Source organism: Ailuropoda melanoleuca, chromosome 14, assembly GCF_002007445.2.
Source record: "Ailuropoda melanoleuca isolate Jingjing chromosome 14, ASM200744v2, whole genome shotgun sequence".
Classification (NCBI taxonomy): domain Eukaryota; kingdom Metazoa; phylum Chordata; class Mammalia; order Carnivora; family Ursidae; genus Ailuropoda; species Ailuropoda melanoleuca.
The window spans coordinates 83,302,821-83,318,068 of NC_048231.1; the positions used below are offsets into that span (position 1 = coordinate 83,302,821).

General features: G+C 36.4%; 1 protein-coding gene across 1 annotated transcript in view; it reads left to right on the forward strand.

The window, feature by feature from the left end:
- ME2 (malic enzyme 2) overlaps nt 1-15,248 on the forward strand; it is a 48,441-nt gene that overhangs the window by 22,338 nt on the left and 10,855 nt on the right. The window contains exons 5-13 of the mRNA XM_002916787.4: nt 836-911; nt 2,030-2,191; nt 2,483-2,586; nt 4,756-4,865; nt 5,177-5,274; nt 5,591-5,704; nt 8,052-8,166; nt 8,809-8,951; nt 14,912-15,014. Of these exons, the coding sequence (XP_002916833.1) occupies nt 836-911; nt 2,030-2,191; nt 2,483-2,586; nt 4,756-4,865; nt 5,177-5,274; nt 5,591-5,704; nt 8,052-8,166; nt 8,809-8,951; nt 14,912-15,014 (1,025 nt within the window). The remainder of the gene's footprint in view (nt 1-835; nt 912-2,029; nt 2,192-2,482; nt 2,587-4,755; nt 4,866-5,176; nt 5,275-5,590; nt 5,705-8,051; nt 8,167-8,808; nt 8,952-14,911; nt 15,015-15,248) is intronic.

A 15,248-nucleotide genomic window follows, 5' to 3' on the forward strand; every position in this document is an offset into this window, starting at 1 on the left:
GCTTTGGGGTGAGGGCAGATACTGTGTTTTTTACATAGAAGATGGTCAATAAATCTTGATCTAAACTCCAGGTCAGTTACATCAGAATTTCTGGGGGTGGGATCCCTGGCATTTTTTTAAAAGCCCATCAGATGATCCTATGATGTAGCTATGGTTGAGAAACTATTTAAACTGATTTGAGTTAGGAGAGTAATGCCAAAGTTGAGAAAGTTAAGTGTAAGAACCAGTTTGAAGGCACTGGGGGCCTGTTGGACTTCATCTCTACCCAGCCCATTTTCTACGACCTATGTTTCTCTCCTGCCCCTTCTTCCTTTCTCTCTTCCTTTTTAAAAATCTGGATGATTTATCTCAACTGGATAACAATATACAGTGTGTTTAAAATAACTTTTTACTTTTTCCTGATGCTTCAAGGACATTCTCTTTTGTGTGAAGTTACTATACTTTTCTTCTTTCCCTTCCTGCTCCTTCAAATTTTAGATTTTCAGTTTTAGTGAATTTTAATAGTAGTTTACATAGCTTTATCATGCTATCCTGCATTGGTGGTTTATTTTTATACTGCGTTCTACCAGAAGTATATCGAGTTTCTTCTTGGGTAAAACGATCATGTCATTTAATAATGATCTTTGTTGCAGCTACTGTGTGAGCAATGCAATTACAGTTTGGAGTAGTTAAAAATATTTGAAAATAATCCAGTGTGATTTAGCTAAATCTGCTTGGAAATCATACTGTGTCTTGATGTTTTATTAAAATATCTAAATATTCCAGTTGTGAGCAAAAACTTAGGAGAAAACAAAAAACTGTTGTGAAATGCAAAGGTGTTTTTGTTCTGTTGCAGGGGATTATTTATTTCAATCTCAGACAGAGGTCATGTTAGATCAATTGTGGATAACTGGCCAGAAAATCATGTTAAGGTACTACTAATAGCACAACCTTCCTCTTCATAATCTTTTTTTTTTCCTTCTTTGTAAGTTATCTCTGAATTTCCAAGAATAGTTGTCATTGTTGCTCTGATTTATTTTGCACTTGCATACATGCAGATTTAGTGCTCTGAGGAGATCATGATAGTAATAATTGCAAAATGGGTCACCAGTATAGAGTTCGACTCTGGTAACAAAATGGGAGTTAGTTCACAAAGTGAACCTCTCACTGTTGATCCCATTGGTGTTTCTTGCCTTCTCTGTTTTCCTTTTCTGTTTCTATTAATATGATTCTAGGTAGAGAAAACACATTAAAATGCCATGAAAACTTTCATTTTGGCGGGTGATGAGAAGATTTATGACATCTTTTTTCTTCAAAGTCTCAGATAGATTTAGATCCTTAAGCAAATATAAAACTCTTAGAGTTTCAAATGTAATAAATATAAATCTTGGCCTATCTGGCTGTCTTTCATAAAATAAAACCTAGTGATTTACTTAAGATCTTTTGGCAGGCTTTAGTGCTTGTTACAGGCAGTAATCCTACTTGCCTTTATAACATGTCTTCCTCACCAAAATAATCTTTGATGAATAATCATGAGTTCTAATAATCTAGAAAAAATTTGGCCAGATAATTAAACTCATATCATCTTCAAACCTTGTAGATAGGTATATTTTTTAATTTTAGATCTAGCCCCCCCCACACTATTGTTAAGGTGTTTCTTGTTTGGCCTCAGTTATTACGTGAAAGCAGCATATTGTTCATTTCTAACCTTGTTTTTCTCTTCTGGTTAATCTCTATCAGAAGTTTGCCTGCCTTTCCCTCATTTAGTTTTGTGAAGATATATAAGTTGATCCTCCAGTTAGAGACACTCTGTTTCTAAACCAAACACAAAGGGAAATCAGATCTAGTTCATCTTTATTTTATACCTAGGTTCCAGAAATCCTAGAATTTTAAATATGCTTGATTGGTTTACTTCGGAAGTTAGTCAAGAAACAATTTTATTTTTAAAAGTGAGAGTGAAAATACATGAAGAGGATCTTTTTTCGAATGCTTTTTAGTACCCCACTTTTGACAACTTTTAATTTATATATATATATTTTTTGTAATTAAGGCTGTTGTGGTGACTGATGGAGAGAGAATTCTGGGTCTTGGAGATCTGGGTGTCTATGGAATGGGAATCCCAGTAGGAAAACTTTGTTTGTATACAGCGTGTGCGGGAATACGGCCTGATAGATGCCTGCCTGTGTGTATTGATGTAGGAACTGATAATCCTGTGAGTAAAACCATTTTCCCCCTTTGATCTTCTCCCATATTTAAAAAGCAAAAGTTTTACTACAACCTTCTTTTGAAGATAAGATGGGAAAATTTTGTGATTAAAGTTAGTCTTTGTCTTAAACTGTGCTTTTATTTATACAAATAACAGTAAATTAAGCCTATTAAGAGTTTCTTGAAGGAAATGTAGTAAGGTTTTAAAAATTACATTAGTAATTTTTTTATAGAATATGTTTAAGCTGGTTATGTAATAACAAAATGATTTTATTTTTACATTTGGTCTTTTTTATAGGCACTCTTAAAAGATCCATTTTATATGGGCTTATATCAGAAAAGAGATCGATCACAACGTTATGATGACCTGATTGATGAGTTTATGATAGCCATTACTGACAGGTATTTTTTTTTTAAGTTTGAGTAAATGAAAGCATCTTTAATTAATAAAAGAAAGGGACCACAGTTTTGTTTTTCTTTATCGCTTTTGAAGATGCATAGAGGGAGATTACATTTTTGAGAACTTGGGTTCTGTCCTGCCTGCTTAGATGTGCTGATACTGGTGACACCCTTTGTATTCTGCCTTGCTCTCCTGAGTTGTCTGACCTCTTGTGGGAAGTCTGCACTCCCCACTCCTGCCAAATCCTCACTGTTCAGTTCTCGCAGCCCTTGGCATCTGGGCTTCCTTCTACCATTCCTGGGACTCTTGTACAGCTTTCATGTTTAGAATTCACTGACCATTGATCCTCCTCTCTCTCCATTTCTGCAGCATCTGATCAGGTTTTCTACTTCTTCATCTTTGAACTTCTGTCTTCTCTTAACTACTAAAAGGCTTTCCTAGCTTGGTGTTTCTCCCACCTCTTTCTGTCTTTGTCATCTTCACTGGTTCTTCTTTCTCACTTTTATTAAATGGGGATGAATCCATAGTTCTCTTCTCTTTGAGCATGTAAGCTATGATTTTATGCGACTCCTAAACCCATGAAAACCCATCTCTAGTCCAGCTTCTCTCTGAGGCCAACATCCAGAATCCTCCATCTAGACATTCTGTTGCTCCTTCATATTCGTGTCCAAAATAACCCCTTCCCTTAGCAAACTGCCCATCTTCTGTTTAGCCGGCCTCTATTAATGGCAGCAACATTCACACTCTGGCCAAAACTTTGCTCTTAACATTATCTTTGACTTTTCCGCCTTCTCCGTCAACCCTCTACAGAGTCCGTCAGTCCTCAGACCCAGATGGTACTACCACTTACATGCCTCAGAGATACATCTCCTCTTTTCCATTGCCACAGCCTTTCTGCAGATCTTCCTCTCCTTCCGGGATGCTTCTAAACCTGCCTCCAATTTCTCTCCTCTCCATTTCATCTCCACCTTACCTCCATGTTAATCTTTTAAAAATGTGCACTTCATCATGTCATTCTATTGCTTGAAATCTCTCAGTGGTTCCCTATTGTCATAGGGTAAAGTCCAAACTCTTTATGATCCAGCTTGGCCCTAATTTTTACATTGCTTGTACATAGAAGATACTAGAAAATTAATGCCTTTTCAGAGTCAAAGTTGACTTATCTAAAACTAAACTTTTCATCTTTCCAGAAATTGCCATCTCCTCCCTTCCCTCCCTACCTTGGACAATCAAACAGTATCTTCTTAGTCATCCAGATTGCCCTGGCACTTGAACAGCGTTTCCCTTACGTCTCAAGAGGTCCTCATCAAGTTCTGTTTGTTCATTCTGATGTCTCATAATTGTCCCTTTAACTTCCCATGGCTTCTCCTTCAGATTTTCTTGTCCCCTTACCATAGGAGCCTCCTAGCTGCTTCTCCACACACCAGTATGGACTACATATCACTCACAGGTCTGTCCTTCCTAAAGAGTCTTTCCTTCCCTGAAGCCTTCAGCGATTCTACATTGGATACAGAATAAAGTCCCCATTCCCTAATTTTGCATTCAAGAGTGTCCCTTATCTGGCCCCAACCTGCCTTAACCAACTTCTCCTTATCCTTCCATATAAACCCTGAAATATATAGCCTGACTTGAAAATTCAGAGTCACCAAAGTACATCTTGTTTTTCTTCCTACCTCTTTACTTTTTGTTTTTTCAGGGCCCAAATAAAGTCTTTTTTCCTTTTCAAGCCTTCCCTTACCCAGCTAACTAAGATGATTGGGGTCTTTTTTTGAATGCCAATGAACTCCTACAGAAATTATTTCTTAACCTCTTATTTAATATATACTTTCTTATGTTGCTGTTTAACTGCTAATATAATAAGAATACACATATCAAATATATACTTTATGATACTCTGATAAAAATCTCTTTCTTTTTAGGAGGTTATTTCATGCTTATATATGCTGGGCAACCTTGTAGGCACTTGGAAATAGTTTATACCATAAATTTTTCTGAATGAGTAATAGATTTCTGCATTTCAACCCGTTTTTATAGCTCTGAAAATTGCCAGGTGGCCTTAAATGGACTAACATGATACATTATTTTTAAATGGGATCATAAGGAATATTAGACAGGAAAGCTATTTAATAATGGTATTTTCAACACAGCCATTATGGATTTGCTGTTTTTAGATATGGACAGAACACACTTATTCAGTTTGAAGACTTTGGAAATCATAATGCGTTCAGGTTCTTGAGAAAATATCGAGAAAAGTATTGTACCTTCAATGATGATATTCAAGGTAAAGAAAAAAGAAAACCTTAGGGTTTTGATCCCTACCTTCTTTAAATGTTTTTAATCTGCCCATCTTTTATTTTAAAAAAATCTTTATTTTGGGGGGTGCCTGGTTGGCTCAGTTGGTTGACTCTTGATTTTGGTTCAGGTCATGATCTCAGGGTCGTGAGTTCAGGCCCTGCATTGAGCTCCGCACTCAGTGGAAAGTCTGCTTGAGATTCTTTCCTTCTCCCCCTCCCCCCCACCCCGTTCGCGAGCTCTCTCTCTCTCTCTCCAAAATAAATAAATCATTTCAAAAAATCTTTATTTTTCTTACAGGGACAGCTGCAGTAGCTCTAGCAGGCCTTCTTGCAGCACAAAAAGTTATCGGTAAATCATTTTCAGAACACAAAATCTTATTCCTTGGAGCAGGAGAGGTAAGTTTTTGTAAGCTTTTAGAATTTAAAACTAATACTCTCCTTTAGAATTGGAAAAATGAGACATAATGAGCTTCTAATTTTGTTGCGATCTTGTATGAATTGAAGATCTCTGTTATAAAGTAGATCATTTAGAATATGTTTAGAGATAATACTGTGATTTAGAGAGGATATCACAAAGAATCAACTTTTGCGTGATTTGTTAGAGAATAAACCAAATATTCCTTGTAATATATAATTCTCATATACATAAAGTAATTCAAGCATTGTATTATACCCTGGTCTTTATTTTTTAAATTTATGTTTTGTTGGACAGGCTGCTCTTGGAATTGCAAATCTCATAGTTATGGCTATGGTAGAAAATGGCCTTTCAGAAGAAGAGGCACAAAAGAAAATTTGGATGGTTGACAAGTTTGGTTTATTATTTAAGGTAAGGTACTTAAATTTTGGAGAAGCAGAAGAATGTTGTTACAATGATACTTTTATTTTGACTTTTTAAAAATATTATCAGTTCTTAAAATATTGTATCACACTGGACAAATCCAGATTGTACCATTTGGGGACATTCCAGTATATTCTTAACAGAAATCCTCCAGTCTCCTTTTTGTCTTTTGTAATGACTCTTGCTTCATATTCAAGTCATAGTCTCCATGTTGGCACCAGACGTATTCTTTCTTGCTTTGTTCTCTGACTCTTTCTTGAGAGATCAAGTAACCATGCAAATAAGATTGTACTTGACCTTTCTAAAACTAGGTTTTTAATTGGAACTCAAACATTTCTAATTAAATTGTTAGCAGGACATCTGACATTTGAGCAGAAATTCCTTAACCATTCAGAGATCCTAATCCCTTGTAACAGTCTGAGAGAAATCCATGGACCCTTTCCTAAAGCCAGTTCATGGATTAATTTAGTATCCTTCGCACCTGCCTGCCTTCCTAGCATTGATTGCCATTTTTAGTAGCTTAAGAAATGGTTTATATCTTACACAGTGTAACACATTAGGTAATCCATTTCAGAGTTGAACTTATCCAGTACACAATGCTGTTGTATTTTTGCTGTATATAATGACATACAGCAGTTACTTGAAATATATCTCTTTGGAGCAAGCTTATTTCAACGTACTTTGTTTCAGTTATGAAAGCTTTTCTTCTTAACTAGTACTTGCAACTGTTGGTACAAAAAATAAAATGAAAAAGTGTGTGAATGAAAAATCTTGAGTGCTTAAATTATACATAATTTAAAATAGTAGTTTAAAATGTACCAGATATTGTGATAAAACTCTACAGGTATTATCTCATTTAATCTTCTCAAAAATTCTGTGAAGTTTTATAAATAAGGAAACTAAGGATTTAAAAGGGCAGGTGACTTTTCCAAGGTCATCAGCTTATAAGTAATGGACGTAAGAGTCACATCTAAGCAACCTGTGAAGCCAAGTGCTTGTATATAAGATACAAGGATTATAAACTTTGTACTTTTAGAAGGTTATTGGTGGAATACATATTTTTACTGGTATACAGTTTGGTGCTTCTTTTTTGTGGAGTTGGTTTTCACAAATGTTTTGTGTTTCTTTTTTGTATTTGTAACAAGTGAAATCTAGAATGAATATGCTGTTGGTTAGCATAAATGAGAATCCCTGTATATCTGCAAGTTAGGGGTATATTTTTCTTTTAGGGTGTGTGAATAGCTTGACCTATGGGTTTTAGGCATCTAGACTCTCCTGCTGACCCAAAACTGCCCTCCTTTTTGAGACTGAGAGTTTCCTGTTGAACCTGCGTATTGGAGTGCTGTGGTCCTCCTGGGGGCAAGCATAAGAAGCCACTGTTCTGAGAACCTGGATCTGTTGAGGCTACATGTCAGTCCTTTAATTAACTTCCCATCAACTGATGATGGTGTGCTGCTTTTCCCAGACCCTGCTAGTTACTTATCTGTTACCCCAGAGTTTTGATGGAAAAATTCACCTCTGCAGTGGGGTCTTCTCTTTTGCCAAAATAAGGGTATGGATTTCTCAGCCTGGTTGGTTTTTTGCATTTGGTATGTTTTTGACTGCTTTAAATTGTTGAGAGATTCTTCATTGTTATAGTTTGTCAGTATGTTTCCTGGCCCTGTAACACTACTAAGGATTTAATTTTTATAGTTTTTGGCTTGGGATTTCAGGAAGAAAGCATGTTTCTTCATTCAGCCATCTTGAACCAGAATTCCGTTTCTCTTGTTTCAGAACTCTTGCTAGTACAAGTCCATGATGTCTATTTGCAATTCTGAAATCCTAAAAGCTCTGAAATTCCCAAGTTTTTTTGAAATTGGTAACAAATACAATTGACTTGAACTTATCGAGCAAAACCAGAGAGGGTATTTGTAGTCTTGACTTTTTCTGCTTAGTGTACTAAATTTTGTTCAGTTTGGGGTGCCCATGGTGGGGGGGATTTATAATATTGATATATTACCATAATACATGTCTAAAATATGAAAATATTTTACATCTAGCCCAGATAAGGGATTGTAAGTCTTTGTGCCATATTGGATTTAGAAGCACTTCACAAAGTAAATGAGTCTTTGAGAGGGACTAGGAAGTTTCTGGTTATGACCAGATTTGATTTATGTTTTATATCTCAGTTTTGTAGACACTGCAAGATAGAATTGGAAGATAGAGGCTGAAGAGGAAAGTAAATAAGAATGAAAAGACATTGCTATTGTAGAAACAATATGTGACTCATAATGATATCTTCTCAATCCTCAGTAAGCATTTACTAAAAAATACTGTATTTTTCCCAAAACTTCAGGGGCGGAAAGCTAAAATAGAGAGTCATCAGGAACCATTTGCTCACTCAGCCCCAGGGAATATACCTGATACTTTTGAAGATGCAGTAAATATACTCAGGCCTTCAGCTATAATTGGTAAGTAGAGTTGTTGACAACTCATCATATCACTTAACTATATGTTGCTCGTCATAACTACCACGCAGAAGTACTAAAAATGAAATGACCTATTTAATCTAGCTTTCAGCATATATAATGTGTTTTTCTGTGATAGCCTTTTGGTCATAGTGTGTAAAGTTCAATTAACAGATGTTGCCTGTACTCTTAAGTGTGGGAAGCTGTGCAATTGATCATGCTTTGCTTTTAGAGTTGGTGTGACTGCTGTGCTCAAAACCTGAAAAAGACCAAGGTCATCTGACAGACTGCACCAAGAAAGTTCTATGCAGGGTCAAAGCTTTGCATTGGCAACAAAGCAGAAAGCTTTGGTATGTTTTGAGAGTCAGGCACTGCATAGCTGACATCAGACTATGCCAAAATGTCATGGGGTTCACTCCAGAAAATGTAAAAGTCTTTATTTTTTTTAAAGATTTTATTTATTTATTTTAGAGACAGAAAGGGAGAACATGTGAGCAGGGCGGTGGGAGATTGTATTCCCATGGCATTTTCTCAGCAATACAAAATCCGTGCTTTTGTTGTATTAAACCTATTATAGAAATGTTGATAAGAATTGTTTTATGTTACATGTAAAGAAGTTGCTTTTCTCCCCCTTATGTATTATAGGAGTTGCAGGAGCTGGCCGACTTTTCACTCCTAGTGTAATCAAAGCCATGGCTGATATCAATGAAAGGCCTGTAATATTTGCATTAAGCAATCCTACAGCAATGGCTGAATGCACGGCTGAAGAAGCATATACACTTACAGAGGTACTAATAATTGCACGAATTGGTTATGTCTGTTATTTTCCTTCTATTAGCCTTAGTTATACATTCTTGCATAATTCTTTTCATGGGTAACTGTAGAGATTACAGTATGCACCCACGGATCACTACTATGTGTATGAATTCTGGAGGTTATTACCTTATATCTCCGTTTTAACACATTCATGTCTTGTGTGCTATTGTTGTGCATTTTAATTATATTTTAAATCCCAAAAAATGTTATTGTTCTAAACACAAAATATTCATTTCGATACATTTTAATATCTTCTGTTGCCATTCTGTTCATCCTGTATGTCTGTGCCTTTATCTTGGATCATTTTCCTTCTACCAGAAGAACTTTCCTTGAGTGTGAGTCTGATGAATTTCTCTCAGTAATCTCTTTATTTTGCCTTCATTTTGAAGGATATTTTTTCACTGTACATAGAAGTAAAAGTCCATAGAGATATTATTCTACTGTTTTCTGACTTCTGTTTTCCTTTTCATATATCATTTTGTCTTGGGTTTTGCCACAGTGAGCATAGTTGTCTTTGTGTTTTTTCCATCTGGAACTGCACAGCTCTCTGTATTGATGCCCTCTTTTGGGGCCTGTGATGGAAATATCTGATTTGGCTGCATTCTCTGTCTCCCCTTGTGGGTCTCCAGTTGTAGAGTGTCAGGCTTGTTGCATATCTCACTTATCTCTTACACTACTTTCTGCGTATTCCATCCTGTTGGCATACTGTGTGGGTGTTTTTAAGAATTTTATTTATTTGTTTGAGAGAGAAAGAGCAGGAGGAGGAGCAGAGGGAGAGGGACAAGCAGACTCTATGCTGAGCACAGAGCCCGACGCAGGGCTCTATCCCATGACTCTGAAATCACAACCTCAGCAGAAATCAAGAGTCGGACGCTTAACCGACTGAGCCCCCCGGCACCCCTGCATACTGTATTTTAATCTGGTGATTTTCTTTGGGTTTATCTTCCAGTTGCATATACTATTTTTAGCTATGCTAATCTGTTGCTAAGTTCTTAATTTTATTGTATTTTTCATTTGTAGAATTTTGATTTGACTATTTTTCTGATTAGTGACACAGACTTAAAATGATATGTTATAGAAATAATCAATTTATGAATAAATTCTTCTTTCTTGCCCTCACATTATGTAAAACAATTCTTTTTACACTTCAAACATATCTTCACTGTCGGTATTTGTCTTTATGAAGGCCATTGTTTTCAATCATCTAACAGCCGTCAGGAACAAGTTTTTACTTTCATCCAAATCATTTAAGCTTTAGTTCTTCTGAGTTTTTTGACACTGCCACAGGGTTCTAACCCAATTACAAGTATCTGTTCATTTGCCATTAGGACAGTTGGGTTTTTCCCTACTGTTCTGTAGGGATATATTTTTAATCTCCATAATGTAGTCACATTCTATATTGTTGTTGTATGTGATCTTTAAGTGGCCCCAGGAAGCAATATTTAAAGGCTTGTTTACAACGATACCCAGCAGGAATAATTATTAGGTCATGTACTTCAGAATAGGTAACAAATCTATGATAAATGTTTTTGTCTCCACTCTTTTAAAAACGTCTTTTATTATGGAAAATTCCGAAAATATACAGAGGTAGAGTAGTCTGATCACCTCCTCGTCAATCTTGTTTCCTCTACATCCTTCCCGTCCTGCGTTATTTTGAAACAAATCTCAAGACATCGTATCGTTTCATTATAAATATTATAGTGTATCTCTTAAAAGTTAAAAGTTCTTTTAAAGATATAATCACAGTATCATTATCACACCTCACAACTTTTAACAGTAATTTAAAAATACTTCATCTTTCTGCATAGCTTATAGTTCTGCTCTAAAATATTCTGTCTTGTTATTTAATTTCTGAAATGTATGAATCATGATTAAAGTTAAGGTCTGATGGCAAGAAATACTTAACTCTCTGTGAGTCCATTTGTGTTATCTGTTTTTCTTTTTCTTGGTTATGCAGTCTTGTATTTTAGTAAACCTAGTTTCATTTTTGTTTTTTGTTTTCTTATTGAATGCTAGATGGTGTGGGTGAGCAATTGCAGCAGTAATTTGAGGCTCTGGATGAAGGGGTCTTCCCTTTTCCTCTGGTGAGTGTTGCTCTGGAGCAGCTCATCATAATCTAATCAGTGTAGTCCATGGGGTGCCGGCTCTATTGCCACAGTTCACCCTTGCTCCCAGTGTGTACCCCTTTGAGCATGAATCAAAAGTCCTGGGGTATTTATTAGCACTCATCATCCCTAGCAGCCCCTGAACTTTACTTTTCTCTTTCTCTCATTGTGAGGCTCCTGATAGCTTTGTTGCTCAGGCTCCCAGCCACATTTACTCCTTTTGAAATTCACGATCACCTTGAGGGGAAAAGCTTCAAGTGCTGGGCTCACATACCTCGTTTTCCTATTCTGCATCTGCCAAAGGCAAGCTCTCACGATCTTGATAGCACTGCTACTTTCTTAACAAATATTTTTAGGGGCGCCTGGGTGGCACAGCAGTTAAGCGTCTGCCTTCAGCTCAGGGCGTGATCCTGGCATTATGGGATCGAGCCCCACATCAGGCTCCTCCGCTATGAGCCTGCTTCTTCCTCTCCCATTCCCCCTGCTTGTGTTCCCTCTCTCACTGGCTGTCTCTATCTCTGTGGAATAAATAAAAATAAAATATTTAAAAAAAAACAAATATTTTTAATGTATTTTATCCAGTTTCTCTCTTTGTTATCAGAAGGAGAATTGGTGTGAAACAGCCTAGATCATTGCCAGAGCAGAACCTTCTCAGAACTTTCCAGACTTAGTATTCACGCTCCTTATGCCTTTAGCATTTTTTTTTCTCATTACCGAAAAATTTATTTTGATACATACATTCCCCCTCTAAATTCCTTTCACTTCATATTGCCACTCAGTTTAGTCAAAATAAATTCTCCTGACTATTGGTTTCCAATAGTTATAGTAGTCACTGAAACTTCTAATAGTTATTGAAATCTTTTTCTTCTAAATCATCCACAAAATCAGCATCCAGATATTAAAAAAAAAATCAGTCTCTTTAGTATACTGTCTTATCGTTTTACCAAAGTGTGGTATCCTGTTTACCAGTCTTTACTACTTACAACTAATGGTCATTGCCCCAAAAAGTAAATCTTAGTCTTATACAACAACTGATAAACATACTTATGTATCAGTGGGTTTTGGCATTTTAGAAATAGAAAAAAATGTAAATGTTTTGGGCAGTAGTAGTATATCACTAGAAGATTGCCCAAACATTTAAGAAGTTTTTTTTAAATAAATACTATTGTAAGAGCTGTGCATTATTGGAATGAATAAAAATCCTCCAAGGAGACTAGTTTGATATATTGTATTCCATCAGTTCTAAGATGAAATTTTTCCTCAATATTGTATTACCTCCTAAAAATGATAAAAAAGTATTGTGTCATAGTTTAATTTCACATAAATTGCTTCTTAGTGTTACATAAAATAATGGCATAAATTACATATTTGCAGTCACCTCTTAAATTTTTAGTGTCCTTTTGTTTTCAGTAGAGAGAAGCCTAGGTGTTACTCTAACACCCTCTGCTGCTTAGTGAGAGAAATACTTTTTTTTAATTCTTGACCTTCAGAATGAACACTTGGTTATGGTTAAGATCCAACTACATTTAAACTGTAGGTTGATTATGAAAGAAAAAAAAATAGCCTGAAGAAGATGAACTGCTGTAGAATCTTGCCATTCTAGAGAAGATACCCAAGATCTTTCTAAATCTCCAAATTTACTGATATCATGAGAATGTAACATTTTTCTCATAAAGAGTTGATATTGTATAAACCATGTTATAAAGCTATTAAAATTAGTGGTATCACAAAAATAATCTATATTATTACATGCATTATCATTGTAATGATATATGACATTAACCATGAACTGATTTTAATCTTCAAAGAAACACAATTTCATCACAAGTAGAGCTGTGCTTAGAACAGGTAGAGAATGATCATAGCTATCTGTAGAAAATGATACAGCCGCCTGACACTAGCTTCAGGACGGTCACCTGGGCCCAGCACTAGCACAGTTAGATAGCTTCTACACTTTGCGTCATGTTGAAACTGAAAGTATGTCTTGTAAAAGTAATAATTAATACATATTGTAGACCTTCAGATGGTCCAAAGGGTCAAATTGTTGAGTGTTAAATCCACTAATGCAAGGATCCACTATACTTCAAAGAATAATCAGCCTTGGTATAACACACATTTTTGGATCTAGAGATAAGACAAGGCATTGTCTAAACACTTACTATTCTGTCCAGTGTTCAGGTGCCATGTCAGTTTGTCCATCCTACTGTGTGGAGATAGTTCAGTTTTCTGTAAACCATTTCTTACTTAATCCAGGTAGCTGTTTAAACATGACTTACTTTCGGTGTGCCTGGCTCAGTCGGTTAAGCAGCTGACTCTTGATTTCAGCTTGGGTCATGATCTTGGGGTTGTGGGATCGAGCCTGGTGTTGGACTCTGTGCTTAGCACAGAGTCTGCTTGGGACTGGCTTTCCCTCTCCTCTCTCTAAAATACATAAATAAGTCTTTAAAAAATAAATAAAAATTAAAAAATAAAAGAACTAAACATGACTTACTTTAGTCATGCTTCAAGTATTCCGAGATAGATTATCCTGTTTGAGAACTACTGTTTTCTTGCTCTTTGTGGTTTCTTGCCAAGGAGGAGTGGAGCAGATAGGATTTGTGGTAGGGAAATTATATTTAAAGGATTTATAGGGGCACCTGGATGGCTCAGTTGGTTAAGCGTCTGCCTTCGGCTCAAACCCAGGGTCCCTGGGATTGAGCCCTAGGTCCCTGCTCAGCGGGGAGCCTGCTTTTCCCTTTCTTCCCTCTGCTGCTCCCCTGCTTATGCACTCTCTTGCTCTCTCTCTTGCTCTCTCTCAAATAAATAAAATCTTTAAAAAAAATAAGGGATTTATAAATTTACTTTCAGGAACTCTTCAATTTCACAGGTATCAGATTCTTTTAGAAATATTGACTATGGGGCGCCTGGGTGGTTTAAGCGTCTGCCTTTGGCTCAGGTCATGATCTCATGGTCTTGGGATGGAGCTCCAGTAGGGAGTCTGCCTCTCCCTTTGCCCCTCCCCTGCTCATGTGTGCTCGATTGCTCTCTCTCTCTCAAACACGTAAATAAAATCTTTTTTAAAATAAAGAAATATCAAATATTCTAGCAACATTATATGCCATTGTTGAGCACAGTGCTCAAATTTGGTGACTTATTTTTCTTCAACAAGACAACATACTGTATTTTTCTGGGGTAATAGTCTGGTTATACCATACATCTGTTGCATAAACTGCCCACCCAGGGCATTATTAGCATTATTAGAGAGACCATGGGCTTTGGAATAAAAAAAAATCTGGATTCAAGTTTAACTGCTTCAATTGTAATGTGTGACTTTTTATAAAGTACTTGGAAGTCTAAGCTATAGTTTTCTGAGATTCTTTTTTTTATATCAGTGAGATGGAGATGATGATAATCTCATAAGGCTTTATGTGCGGCTAAACTGAGTTAACACATACAAAGCACCTGGAACAGAGCCAAAAATAGACGTACAGTCAGTGATCACAGTTTAATTTTTGATGTGTTCCCCTTCATTCACAGATGTTGATAGCCATCTGTATTACTCAGGATGGTATTTGTTGGCCCATCTACATTTTAAGCTTTTTAAAAGAAATAGAAATGTGAGGTTTTTAGTTTATTAATGGACCATTTTCAGTTTTATTTGAATGTGTGCTATGCATAGAAACTCATTCTGTTAAGAATTTTAATGAAAGATTATGTTATATAGTAAATTATGCCTGTTTGCAAGTAATATATTGGTCTGTTTTAGTACAGGATTTAATTTTGTTTTGGTTCACCTCAGTGTTAGTCCACATGAATTTACAAATTGAGCTTATTTCATTTCTTAACAGGGAAGGTGTTTGTTTGCCAGTGGCAGTCCATTTGAGCCAGTGAAACTCAGTGACGGACAACTCTTTACACCAGGCCAAGGAAACAATGTGTATATTTTTCCAGGTAAGTGCCACCATTATTTATGTTAAAGAGTTGGAGGCGCCTGGGTGGCACAGCGGTTAAGCGTCTGCCTTCAGCTCAGGGCGTGATCCTGGCCTTATGGGATCGAGCCCCACATCAGGCTCCTCTGCTGTGAACCTGCTTCTTCCTTTCCCACTCCCCCTGCTTGTGTTCCCTCTCTCGCTGGCTGTCTCTATCTCTGTCAAATAAATAAATAAAATCTTCAAGAAAAAAAAG